Source organism: Haematobia irritans, chromosome 2 (genome assembly GCF_050003625.1).
Source record: "Haematobia irritans isolate KBUSLIRL chromosome 2, ASM5000362v1, whole genome shotgun sequence".
Lineage (NCBI taxonomy): Eukaryota > Metazoa > Arthropoda > Insecta > Diptera > Muscidae > Haematobia > Haematobia irritans.
Window position 1 is genome coordinate 156,418,843 of NC_134398.1, and position 14,881 is coordinate 156,433,723.

A 14,881-nucleotide genomic window follows, 5' to 3' on the forward strand; every position below is an offset into this window, starting at 1 on the left:
TTTCGCGATGCGCGAGCAAAATTTTGATACGCTGCTCTTCTTGCTTGGACGGCATTTTGACAACTGAAGAGTGAATTCCAAAATCAAAATAGGAGCAACATTCTACACACACACACACACACCTTCAAAATGAGGGGTGTTCAGGTTTTTTAAATGCAAAATTGAAAAGAATACGTCAAGTTTATATTGACCAAATTTTGACCGTATCACCCTTTATCGTTCGTTAGCGTGCGTGAACAAACATTTCGCTTCGTGAATGTGCGTGATTGTGAATGAAATTTCACTCACGCGCACACCTCTAGTCGTGTGGCCTTTTGATTGCAAATGGAAAACCTACGCTGCTATCAATTACTGATAGGTAGAAATTAAGGCGGCTGCATTTGCCTGATCTTAGCGGCTGAACTTGCCGGATCTTAGTCATCTACAGTATTAATCGTTTTTCGGCCTCTCGTTGTAACGCTAGATTTCGCGCTGTACATCATGTAGATCAACTCTTTACATTCGTGGGTGATAGTTGCATATCCATAAGATGGTGGTTTGGATGATTAGAGCGATAATAACATAGGAGATACTGCTTTGACAGTGCGCACTTGGAAGATCTTGGTCTTCACATAAAGGTGATCCAGGAAGTACTGCGGAGACATCCTTTCGCAATTGTAAGGCAGTGTTTACTTTTCTGACGCGTCCCCACTGGTGCTGCATAGTTTACCATTATCCAACCAATTGCCTTATAGGTAGTCAACAAGGTTTCCTCATCCGCACACCAAATGCCGCCGGCAAACGACTTGAGACTTGAGGAATTTATTTCAGCTTATCACAAATTGAAGTTGCGTGGGTAGACGACTTGAAAAGACTGTTGTATGTGACCCCGAGAATCTTGGGGTAGGGTACATTCGAAATTGTTTCGCCACTGACTCTGACTTCAGCCATCCATGAATAATGAATTTCAAAACTCCTATCAAAATTCTCGAAAAATCCAATTTTTTTCGTCCTTTCCACCCCAAAAAATCTGAATTCCCATGAAAATCCTCGAAAAATCCTTATTTTTATATGAAAGACTTATTTTGACCATATCTCCTTAAATAGGAGTACGTCAATTCGTGAGTACCCGCAAAAAAATTTTAATTCCTATGAAAATCGTCGAAAATACACATTTTGCGATATTTCCTTAAATATGCGTCCTAGAACGAGTAGTAATTCATCAAAAAAAAAAAAAAACAAAAATGGCATTTCAGGAATAAAGAAAACTACCATGTATGTTCTGAATATTGAAAAAGATTACAATCCTTTTTTATCTTTTTTTTAATTTTACAAAAACCTTTTATTTTTACAAGAAACTGAATATTACATTAAATGTGATCAATTACAATATTCCTAAAGATTTTTCCATTACAACATGGGGTTGTCGGATAAACTCAACATTTTCTGGAACACCCAAAAAGTCTTCAAAACCAATCATTTCATCACGACCCAATAAAACATCCTCCATCATGCGGCTGGAATAAAAAATAAATATAACAAAATAAATATTTTGTCATGTAAGGCTTGCAAAACAAATGTTAAGAAGTAGTGATGTTTTCATGTAATTTGCGTTTAAAGAAATTAACTAAAGTTAATCCTATTGTTGAATCGATCGGCTGTAATCGTATATGGCCGTTTGAACTTGATTGTAAAACGGGTTAATTTATTAAAAATAAAAAAACTGTATAAAAATCTAAAGTTTTTAGTTAGATTATAATCTACTGCTATACAAATCTAGAACGAATTTATCAACTATTATAAGTCAAGTATATAGAAAATATCTCCAAAAGTTAACACATTAAAAACGATGGAGACAATATTTGTATTCCCATAAAATGTAATACTCTATATCACTATTAACGCAATTTGATGAACACGTTTGCAATTCCACAAAAGAGCAGCGAATTATTCATAATGTCTTATGGTAAAACTTGCTTGTGAGTTTCAAACATTGAACGGATGCAACACATATTGAAGCTCGCAAAAGTACAAGAGCTAACCGGCACACACACAACGAATGACCCCAGGAATTGCTTTGCTTACATGAAAGTGGCCAGTTATGGAATTTGGTGGAAAGTGATTTCAACAACACAAGCAAGGTGATCTGGTTCACTTTCAAGGAGGTCAGACGAAAATATGCACATTCGATTGACCACCAGAATTCAAGCCAAAATCTCCGGATTCGGCCGTTTGAAGGCCATAACCCCTTCTAAAGGTAGCCAATTCAAACAAATCTAAACTGATTCTCCATATCAAAAGTATGGCAATCGAATTCAATATTAAAAAAAGACATGTAGACATGTGCGTCATTTTCCACACAATAGGAACAAACAAATTTAAATTAAGGAAATTTCCGGGGATAGAATAGACACTAACGGCCAAGTTCATGTAGCTCCGTTAGGTTAACAGAAAGTAAGTACTTTCTCTCCGGTTAACTTTAACTGAGAATTTTACAGCAGTTAAGATCCTAACTGGCATATGAAATATATAATCAAAATGGCTGATATATCCATAGTACGGTTTAAAAGTTCGTTAGCTAACGGAGCACTAACGGCGATTCATGAAAATGGGCGTAATAATCACATATATCCTCGTAGAGCTCACAAAGTGACAGAAAGTTATTGTTTGTATGAAGATGTCCCAAATGGGAACAGCAGTATCGGTATAGTACCGACTTATTCCATACGCATATTTCTCAAATTGCATACTCTATGTCACAGGACCATATTCCATTCAAGGAATATACAACGGTTAGTATGCATACTCGTGGATTAAATCCCAGTTTCGACCGAACACAAAAATTGTTCAGTGGTGGTTTATACCCGCTCAGTATCGCTGGTGACAGTTTTGGGTGTATGAAAATTTCTTTAAGTGGTTTCAACGTAAGGTCAAGTTTCATTGAGCTATACATAAAATCGGGCAGCACTCCTTGATATGAGAAAAGTTCGCAATCTACAGGTGGGTACTATGTTCAAATTTCCACCGACACTCTAAATTAAAAGCGCAAAAATATGTATGACAACTATAATATTTATATCAGACCTTGACAAATTTTGAATGAAAAGGGTTAAAACTTACAACTACAAAAAAAAAAAAAAATACACATCAGAATTTATTATACAAAACATGAATGGTCAATGAAGTGAGTTTAATTTTGTCCTTTAAATAAATCTACGTTAGACGCCGATGCTACTCAGACCATCATGTGGTAAATAAGATTAATCTGAGTAGAAAGTGGAAATAATGTGTTAAAATATTTTTCATGCTAGAATTAACTATCAATTTCAAAAATGTATAAGCAAACAGTGACTTCAAAAGTTCGACCACGCATATATCCGTTAATTCCTGAATTTGTCTCATTCAAAACATATCTTATAAGTAAAAGGTATGTCCAGTCCGTATTCAATCCCAGACTCAGCGGTTACCTTATGCACTCATTTATATCATCGATTTTCCCCAGGGAATGAAATTTAGACTTTAAAACAATATTAGAACCTAAACCCTTTTGACCTAGTGTGTCTCGTTGATGTATATTAAAAAAACTTGGAGGTGTCAATTGACTGTAAGATAGTAAACTTTCCCTTTTTCCCCAAGGAAGAATATTTAGAGAATTCCAGATTTAATATATAAATGCCCAAAAAGAAACCAGCAATTAGATTATCCATGATAATAAATTGCATTGGTCATCTTCTGGTAATATCTTCGATTTATAAGTAATTGAAAATAAATCTCACCTAGATTGCAAAAATGGCAAACGTCCAATTTGTCTAGCAGCATGCAATTCCATGCCCATTTTTAAAGGAGCATTCAAACCCTCACGATTCCTCAACATTTGCATATGAAGATTATATTGATGGGTATCATAGTTAGCCTCGGAATCTCGCAGTCTATGGATATGGGCAACTTGCATTAAACAATTGCTTTTGCCGGGTCCAGCAAATGATGGAGAAGCATCTAAAACTGTATTGGCTGTAGGTTGAACTTTAATTGAGGTTTCCTGCAAATTCATATAAAATAATTTACACACTTAAAGAGATTTTCTAATAAATATTTACCATTTTTTATTAATGAAACAATCGTTTGCTTGAGAATATCCAAATTTTGCAAAGTAATGCTTCTTCTTCTTCGAGATGACTTTGTTATTTGTAGCGACTGACTTGACAGCAAATGCAATACCGAGTACCCGAGGCTATTTGTAGGGAATGAAAACAGGGTACGCTTCTATAGGGTAGTGTCAAAAATGACTATAATTCTCATTAGGTCTGTTTCCATACGTTTCCAGTAAAAACATTTTACTCTATTTTCTTAAAATTGCCGAAAAGTACACAAATGGCATCCAGTAAATATTTACACATTCAAAATTTTAGCTTCTAAAATAAACTTATCGTGATTTTTTAACTTCCAATTGTACTTGCAGAACATGTACATTGTACTGAAGCTTTGTTTGCTCTCAGCTGGCCAGGGTTTTTAAGGAAACATTTATTAATTTATTACTTATCGCCAAGAATTCTTAAGGTAGAATTACATACCATGCGTTCAATGATTGAAGAGTTGAAATTTCTCTCTCTAATCAAAAGCTCGAATAGTCTGCCGCAAACAGAAAAAATCAACCCTTCCATCAACGCACGGATTGACGCGTGGTGTGTAATTAAATCTTTAGCGTTTGTCTACACTGTAAGAGTTTTTTCAAACACAGACGTTTCATCCAGATACGGAATAATGACGGCATAATGCTGATTGGTTTTTTGCATGCATGAAAGTGAAGTTCATAGATTGCCACTATTGGGTCATTGTATAAATCCCACATAAAGGGGTGTACTATGTTCGTTTTTCGAGTTGAAAATCACTATATTTTCGCGATTACTTTTCCTGAAATAATCAAAATTATAAATGAAAACAAACATATTCCCGTAAAGTCATGCCGAAATCTATAGGAACAAGAAATTGCGCATCAATTGAGTTAATTTATCTGCTTTATATTGCATTGTTTTAGTAAAGTAACCGCGAAAATTTCAACTCGAAAAGCGAACATAGTACTTACTTTAAAGAACAATTTCCAATGTAATTCCTTCATCAGCGACAGAAAGCACTATTCCTGTCTCTCGGAAATCTATCGGTCGACTGTGATGTCCAAAACAGCTGAATTTGAAATCATCAAATTTGGAAGAAATCAAAGAAGAAGATGGAAAGTCCTGGTATATGAGCATTGTGTGACTCTACCAACACACACTGACGTGGAACTAAAACCAAAAAAACGAAGATGGAAGAAATCCATCATTCCAGTCGAACGAAAGCCCTCTATTGGGTTTTGCCCTTATAACGCGTTACCACTTTAGTTGGCAATGCGACTTTTCTCAGACACCAACCCTTTAATTTCATCTTAATGTTAGTAATGTTAAAGTATAGATGGCACTGTCGTATTAAACGGTCAATGCGAAATTAGCTAATGGGCATCGGATATTCGTCCATACGGCAGTGTTGCCCGGTTAGGGGTCCCCCCTCCAAATTTAGGGGGTCTTTCCACGTTTAGTGGGTAGGGGTAACATTTATTTGGGGGGATTTTTGGGGGTTAAAAAATATCTTAGACCTTATAAAGTGGAGCAATTCTCAACCAAATTTGGAAAAATTCTGTCATGAATTTGGGGAAACAGATGCAGGAAGTCAACCGAAGTTCCTAAATATAAGCAAGTATACATTGGCATTATTTTAGTCATTCTTTTCAACTACTTGTGTTGATAGAGCATTTTTAATATTTGACACCATTAAAAACAAATTAATGGTATTTTAACTTTGCAGTCGAAAGCATTTTTAGAGTTAAAATTTCATTTAATTATGGGTCTCATAACTTAACACCTACAATTAATACACTGCAACGGCAGACTCTTTGTGGCGAAAAATGTCTTTATTTACTGATTTTTTGTTTATTTTGTCTACTTTATAAACCTATCTTTAAATTAATTTGATTTAAAAGATTTATACCTTAAATTATTTTTTATACCCTCCACCATAGGATGGGGGTATATTAACTTTGTCATTCCGTTTGTAACACATCGAAAAATTGCTCTAAGACCCCATAAAGTATATATATTCTGGGTCGTGGTGAAATTCTGAGTCGATCTGAGCATGTCCGTCCGTCCGTCCGTCCGTCTGTTGACATCACGCTAACTTCCGAACGAAACAAGCTATCGACTTGAAACTTGGCACAAGTAGTTGTTATTGATGTAGGTCGGATGGTATTGCAAATGGGCCATATCGGTCCACTTTTACGTATAGCCCCCATATAAACGGACCCCAAAATTTGGCTTGCGATTGCTCTAAGAGAAGCAAATTTCATCCGATCCGGCTGAAATTCGGTACATGGTGTTAGTATACGGTCTCTAACAACCATGCAAAAATTGGTCCATATCGGTCAACTTTTACGTATAGCCCCCATATAAACGGACCCCCAAATTTGGCTTGCGGAGCCTCTAAGAGAAGCAAGCCGATCCGGCTGAAATTTGGTACATGGTGTTAGTATATAGTCTCTAACAACCATGCACAAATTGGTCCATATCGGTCCACTTTTACGTATAGCCCCCATATAAACGGACCCCCAAATTTGCTTTCGATCGCTCTAAGAGAAGCAAATTTCATCCGATCCGGCTGAAATTTGGTACATGGTGTTAGTATATGGTCTCTAACAACCATGCAAAAATTGGTCCATATCGGTTCATAATTACATATAGCCCCCATATAAACCGATCCCCCGATTTGGCTTGGGGAGCCTCTAAGACAACCAAATTTCATCCGATCCGGCTGAAATATGGTACATGGTGTTAGTATATGGTCTCTAACAACCATGCAAAAATTGGTCCACATCGGTCCATAATTATATATAGTCCCCATATAAACCGATCCCCCGATTTGGCTTGCGGAGCCTCTAAGAGAAGCATATTTCATCCGATTCGTCTGAAATTTGGTACATGGTGTTAGTATATGGTCTCTAACAACCATGCAAAAATTGGTCCACATCGGTCCATAATTATATATAGCCCCCATATAAACCGATCCCCCGATTTGGCTTGCGGAGCCTCTAAGAGAAGCATATTTCATCCGATTCGTCTGAAATTTGGTACATGGTGTTAGTATATGGTCTCTAACAACCATGCAAAAATTGGTCCACATCGGTCCATAATTATATAGCCCCCATATAAACCGATCCCCCGATTTGGCTTGCGGAGCCTCTAAGAGAAGCATATTTCATCCGATTCGTCTGAAATTTGGTACATGGTGTTAGTATATGGTCTCTAACAACCATGCAAAAATTGGTCCACATCGGTCCATAATTATATATAGTCCCCATATAAACCGATCCCCCGATTTGGCTTGCGGAGCCTCTAAGAGAAGCATATTTCATCCGATTCGTCTGAAATTTGGTACATGGTGTTAGTATATGGTCTCTAACAACCATGCAAAAATTGGTCCACATCGGTCCATAATTATATATAGCCCCCATATAAACCGATCCCCCGATTTGGCTTGCGGAGCCTCTAAGAGAAGCATATTTCATCCGATCCGTCTGAAATTTGGTACATGGTATTGGTATATGTTCTCTAATGACCATGCAAAACTTGGTCCACATCGGTCCATAATTATATATAGCCCCCATATAAACCGATTCCCCGATTTGGCTTGCGGAGCCTCTAAGAAACGAAAATTTCATCCGATCCGGCTGAAAGTTGGTACATGGTGTTGGTATATGTTCTCTAATGACCATGCAAAAATTGGTCCATATCGGTCCATAATTATATATAGCCCCCATATAAACCGTTCCCCAGATTCCCTCTTGGAGGATCAAAATTCATCCGATCCGGTTGAAATTTGCAACGTGGTGTTAGTATAAGGCCGCTAATATCCATGCCCAAATTGGTCCATATCGGTCTATAGTTATATATAGCCGGAAAAGATAGTCAAAATGTTATTTCTATAGAAAATTTTGTCAAAATTTTATTTCTATAGAAAATTTTGTCAAAATTTTATTTCTATAGAAAAATTTTTCCAAATTTTATTTCTATAGAAAAAATTTTTTTTCCAAATTTTACTTCTATAGAAAATGTTGTCAACATTTTATTTTGTCAAAATTTTATTTCTGTAGAAACTTTAAACTTAGTTATATACGTATTTGATCGGCCTTTTTTTAGTTTAATATATACTACGTATGGACTACCTTGTAATTTAGAAGACGGTGTTAGGAAGTTTTAAGATACCATGCTATCGGCAAGTGTTACCGCAACCCAAGTAATTCGATTGTTGATGACAGTCTTCAGTAGAAGTTTCTACGCAATCCATGGTGGAGGGTACATAAGATTCGGCCTGGCCGAACTTACGGCCGTATATACTTGTTTATTTTTTTGTTTGATAAACATATTATTATATTCTTTAATTAAAAATTTTAAAGTGTATCACTACAGGAGTTTTTCACGAAATTTGGGAACCCATTTTGTACTTTTTACATTCTTAAATTTGTGTTTGAAAATGCTCAAAACAAAGATTTCGCATTTATTCCGCGCTAACGTTTTTATATGGAGTATAACAGTTTTTCGTTTTATTATTCGATTTTTCAGCGTTTTTCTTCACGTACGAGAATATTTTTTTCAGTGTAGCGAATGATTTCACAATTATGAAACAATATCTTTGCCCAGCTGAGTAAAAATATAAATTAGTGTGTTTGGGCTCCCACAATAAAATCTAAAAAAATTTTAAATATTTTTTTTTAGGATTTGGGTGGATTTTTCAATTTTTTGCGGGTAGTCACGAATTAAAGTCCTTTTCGCTCTAGAACGCATATTTAATGAGATATGTCTAAAAGAAGTTTTTAATATAAAAATTTTAATATTTTTAGGATTTGGGTGGATTTTTCAATTTTTTTGGCGGTGGTCACGATTTAAAGTCCTTTTCGCTCTAGAACGCATATTTAAGGAGATATGGCCAAAACAATTGTTTATTTTTTAGGATTTGGGTGGATTTTTCAACTTTTTTGGTCACGAATTAAAGTCCTTTTCGCTCTAGGACGCTTAGTTTAAGAGATATGACCAAAAGAGATTGTCCAAATGCTCAATTTGTACCTTATTGTATGTCGTGGACGAAAGAGGAGCAAAGTTTTCTATTTTCAGTTTTAAAGATGCGCACTACTTATATTTTAATAATGTAAGAAATAAAAAACAGTTCATGTAAATCATTATTGTAAATCTGAATTATTATACTGAACCGATTCCTATAAAAACATCCCTAATACATCAACGAATCTTTTTTTCCTGTGTACAATAACAAAATCATTGAATGGCGAGGGATAAAAGTTATAAAATGAATTCCATAATTATTTCGAACAAAAAGTTGCAATACAAAAATTTTATGTACTGGGGTACGCCTTTATATAAAACATGTCCATCATCCCCCAAAAAACCCCCCGTTGTGTAGCATTATAAACGTGCTGATACTGAGGGTTGGATACTGGTATATATGTACTTCGATTCTAAGAAGGATAATATTTTATTGCATATGGATCTAATGTAGGCCCTATTGTTTTAAACATTAACACAAATTTATAACACCCTTTATTAAACAACCAACTAAGAGGAAATATGGATTTGCTGTCCTCTAATGCTGGCTCAGCTAAAACTCTACGGGATGAAATAGGTACAACAAAGTGTGAAGAAAAGGCTGTCTTTCAATGGCTAGTGCATTCGCTCGTTCATCCTCCCATCCATGCGTTCCATTTGAAAGGTATCATAAACTTTATGACATCGAATTAAATTGATACGAATTCGAATGAATCTTCCACAAAAAGAAAATCGTCATAAGAGAGCGGATGTTTATCCATTTCATAAAGGGAAAGGGATGGGAAAAATTCTTTAATAATGGCAGCTGATGCCATGTCTTGATGGCTGATTTCACAAAGTCACGTCATGTTTGACCAAAAAAAAAACTGAAAAACTGATCCCCAATTAAGATACTCAGTCTGTAAGATAGAGAATTGAGAACCAACGAAGACTAGTAACTTAAAAGATCATCATAAAAATTGATGTGTCGTTGGTTTCTTTTTCGAATTTTAACCACATCACACATTTAGCATCCTCCTCAACATCATCAACATTATTGGGCATACACAGAAAAAAATATGTCTAGCAATTTGTTATAAAAAAAAAAACTAAAATTAGAATTTCGCTTGAGAATGATTCCTTTGAAGGAATAATTTATTCAAAAGATTGCCTAAAACTATAAATCTTAACTTATTTTAGTACCAACATTGACAATGACTTAGTGAGAATGTGTTATACAAAAATTCTAAAATTTCTAATTATAATATAATTGTACTACTGTACAAATAAATACCCACCTCCACACATAATAATATAATAAACAATTAAAATTAAAATTAACAAGTAAATATATACGGTCGTAAGTTCGGCCAGGCCGAATCTTATGTACCCTCCACGATGGATTGACACATTTTTTACTGTTTGGTAGATTGGTAGAATTCTTGATATTTGGGAAGATCTTCCAAAATATTCCTCTCCAACTAAAGGGTGATACGGTCAAAATTTGGTCAATATAAACTTGACGTATTTCTTTCAATTTTGCATTTAAAAAACCTGAACACCCCTCATTTTGAAGGTGTGTGAGTGTAGAATGTTGCTCCTATTTTGATTTTGGAATTCACTCTTCAGTTGTCAAAATGCCGTCCAAGCAAGAAGAGCAGCGTATCAAAATTTTGCTCGCGCATCGCGAAAATCCGAGCTACTCGCACGCAAAGCTGGAAAAATCGCTAAAAGTTGCCAAATCAACCGTTACAAATGTAATTAAAGTGTTTGGGGAACGTTTGTCGACAGCCAGGAAGTCTGGATCGGGGGGAAATCGAAAACCGGAAGCCGCAGAGACGACAAAGAGAGTTGCCGGTAGTTTCAAGCGAAACCCTAACCTCTCTCTCCGAGATGCCGCAAATAAGCTGGGTGTATCGTCTACAACCGTGCATCGAGCCAAAAAACGAGCCGGACTATCGACTTACAAGAAAGTAGTGACTCCAAATCGCGATGATAAACAAAATACGACGGCCAAAGCGCGATTCCGGAGGCTGTACACGACGATGCTGACGAAGTTTGACTGCGTGGTAATGGACGACGAAACCTACGTCAAAGCCGACTACAAGCAGCTTCCGGGACAGGAGTTTTATACGGCAAAAGGAAGGGGAAAGGTAGCAGATATTTTCAAGCACATAAAACTGTCGAAGTTCGCAAAGAAATATCTGGTTTGGCAAGCCATCTGTACCTGTGGCTTGTAAAGCAGCATTTTCATAGCTTCCGGGACTGTCAACCAAGAAATGTACGTGAAAGAGTGTTTGAATAAACGTCTGTTGCCTTTCCTGAAGAAACACGGTTGTTCCGTACTGTTTTGGCCGGATTTGGCATCTTGCCATTACGGTAAAAAGGCCATGGAGTGGTACGCCGCCAACAACGTGCAGGTAGTTCCCAAGGACAAGAACCCTCCCAACACGCCAGAGCTCCGCCCAATTGAGAAATACTGGGCTATTGTCAAGCGGAACCTAAAGAAGACCAAAAAAACTGCTAAGGACGAGCAGCAGTTCAAGGCAAACTGGCTTTCTGCGGCGAAGAAGGTGGACAACGTGGCTGTACAAAATCTGATGGCAGGTGTCAAGCGTGAGGCCCGGCAATTCGGATTTGGAAAAGCGAAAGCCTAACTGAATATTTTTCCTGAATTTTATACTAATTGAACGTGAAAAAGAAATTTAATTTGATTTCTTAAATAAACGATATCACCCTTTAAGAGGTGCTTCACAAATTTCCTATAGAAATAAAATTTTGACAAAATTTTCTACAGAAATTAAATTCTCAAAAAAAATTTCTATAGAAATAAAATTTTGACAACATTTTCTATAGAAATAAATTTTTAATAAAATAAATTTTTAATAGAAATTATGTTGTGACAAAATTTTCTAAAGAAATAAAATGTTTCTATGGCAATAAAATTTAGGTGATTATTTTTGGCTCGAGTGGCAATCGTGATTATGAACAGAAAATTGATACGGACCAATTTTGGCATGGTTGTTATCGGTCATATACTAGCGCAAAGTACCAAATTTTAACCGGATCGGATGAAATTTGCTTCTCTTAGAGGCTCCGAAAGTCAAATCTGGGGATCGGTTTATATGAGGGCTATATATAATTATGGACCGATGTGGACCAATTTTTGCATGGTTGTTAGAGACCATATACCAACACTATGTACCCCCCCCCCCCATCGTGGAGGGTATAAAAACTATGTTTTATTTTTATAACGACATTGCCGATTATTACGATTTTTTCCGAAAAGAGTGAAGATATTTTTGAAATTATTTTGACAGCTTTTGCTATGCGCTTGGCATATTAATGAGGTTTCCCAAAAGATTGATATGTTTGATTCTAAATATTATTTATTTTGAATATTAAAATATATATTCGGAGAAAAGGGAGCGCCAAAGAGAATAAACGTTTGGAAAAAAACAGCACTAAAAAAAGTGAACCCTTTATTTCACTAAAGCCAATTTAATTTTATTTTAGTTCATGGAGTTATTACATTTGGTGAAGGTTTCTATTTTTTGCGTATGTTAGTTAAGTGAACTGAAAAAATGATACACAAATGAAGCATAAAGATTTACTAAATTCATATTTCTCACAAAATAGTTCATTATTTTTTAAATTTGAAAATTTTACTACAAATGCTCCCATCTTCGCTAAAGACATTTTTGTTTGTTTTTTTTTTTTTGTATTTTTTTTTTCAAACTATAATTTTTTTAAGTGAAAAAAAATTATTATGTCTAAGAAATTTTCTTGAATTTGTCGAAAAACATTTACTAATTTTTCTAATGTCGGCGTTTGTAATACTGTTTAGTTGAAATTTTCTAAAAATATTTATATTTTATTTTAAATTTTATAAAATTAATCTCACACTGAAAAAACAGTGAACCCACCAGGAAGAAAACTTTCGGTTATTTTTAGAAAATTTTGAATATTTGTAGAAAATTTTAACTAAACATTATTACAAACGTTGGCATCACGCCGATGTCATAAAAATAAGTAAATATTTTTCGACAATTTCAAGAAAATTTATTAGACATAACTAAAAAAAGAGAGAAATATTATCAATTTGTGTTGCTAAATTTGATTATTTTTGATTACAATCATAGAGGAGTTTAAATGAAAGTACCCCCAGAAAAAAGACAATGAAATATTTAATAGCCGATTTAAATTTATTTTAGTTCATGAAAATTGGTTAATTTTAGTTCAATTTTATATTAAATACACTAGTTTACAAAATAAGATTTTTTCATGTACATTTGATGAGATATGACTTCTTATGTATTTTGATCTGGTGAATTCGAAAAAAAAATTACAAAAAAAATTGTATGAAACAGTTTTTGAGATATCTCGTTATTTTTAGTTTCTCACACTGAAAAAACAGTGAACCCACCAGGAAGAAAACTTTCGGTTATTTTTAGAAAATTTTGAATATTTGTAGAAAATTTTAACTAAACAGTATTACAAACGTTGGCATCACGCCGATGTCATAAAAATAAGTAAATATTTTTCGACAATTTCAAGAAAATTTATTAGACATAACTAAGTTTTTTTAAAAGAGAGAAATATTATCAATTTGTGTTGCTAAATTTGATTATTTTTGATTACAATCATAGAGGAGTTTAAATGAAAGTACCCCCAGAAAAAAGACAATGAAATATTTAATAGCCGATTTAAATTTATTTTAGTTCATGAAAATTGGTTAATTTTAGTTCAATTTTATATTAAATACACTAGTTTACAAAATAAGATTTTTTCATGTACATTTGATGAGATATGACTTCTTATGTATTTTGATCTGGTGAATTCAAAAAAAAAAAATTACAAAAAAAAATTGTATGAAACAGTTTTTGAGATATCTCGTTATTTTTAGTTTTTCGCTCTTTTTTCATTAAACAAATTATATCTCGAGTTAGAAATGTCCGATTTAATCGTTGCTGGTACTTAAATGAAAGGTATTGACGAAAGATGACGAAAAATCGTGTATACTTGGATCTGTAATAAGTTAATTAGTTCAATATCGATGCAAAAAGGGCAAATTTTCGAAAAAAAATCATGTTTTACAGTGACCCTTTTCCGCCTATATACCATGAAGAGAAACATTTATTTTATGGACTCTTTCATGAAATAGATGTACGTTTACTTATTTTTTTATTTCGTAAATACTTGTTATTAAATTAAGAAATTTTTAATAATGCGCATGTATTCTTTCATAAAATTAATGAAACTTTACAAAAATACTGGTTTTCTCTAAGCATGAGAGAGCCACAATATGGATTTATTCTCATATGTATACAATACAAGCATTTAATACAAGACAAACATAACGTTTTTGAAGGCAACGAGCGGCTTTGCTGTGTTTGGTTTTTACAGTTCAGTTTGAGTCGCCGTTGGGATTCAAATATTATTTATTGCCGAAAAAGGTTGACGAAATAAAACAATTTTATTAATTAACTGGAAGCATTCGTCCTCATATTTATAACATAAGTAATAAAAAATATTATAAAATATTTTTTACTCGTAGGACTTTAATGTGGTTTTTAATACACGAGTTCATACATTTTGACCAATTATGCAGGCATTAAGAATTGGGGGAAAATCGAAAAGAAAACATACATTTAATGCATGACGTTTTTAGTATATATTATGTAAAAATACATATTTTTCAATGTCGAAAATTATGTATACTTCATTTATAATAATATTATGTATACATTCGTAGTCAATGAAAACCTGTATTACTTAATTTA

At 34.2% G+C, this 14,881-nt stretch overlaps 1 protein-coding gene across 1 annotated transcript; it reads right to left on the minus strand.

Moving 5' to 3' along the window:
- Positions 1 to 1,229: 1,229 nt before the first annotated feature.
- On the minus strand, positions 1,230 to 4,209 carry Pomp (proteasome maturation protein). The gene is made up of 3 exons (XM_075296712.1): positions 4,077 to 4,209; positions 3,756 to 4,018; positions 1,230 to 1,496 (listed from the first exon to the last, which is right to left on the minus strand). The coding sequence occupies exons 1-3, from the start codon at positions 4,077 to 4,079 to the stop codon at positions 1,364 to 1,366; spliced, it is 399 nt and encodes a 132-aa protein (XP_075152827.1). The 5' UTR covers positions 4,080 to 4,209; the 3' UTR covers positions 1,230 to 1,363.
- Positions 4,210 to 14,881: the final 10,672 nt, after the last annotated feature.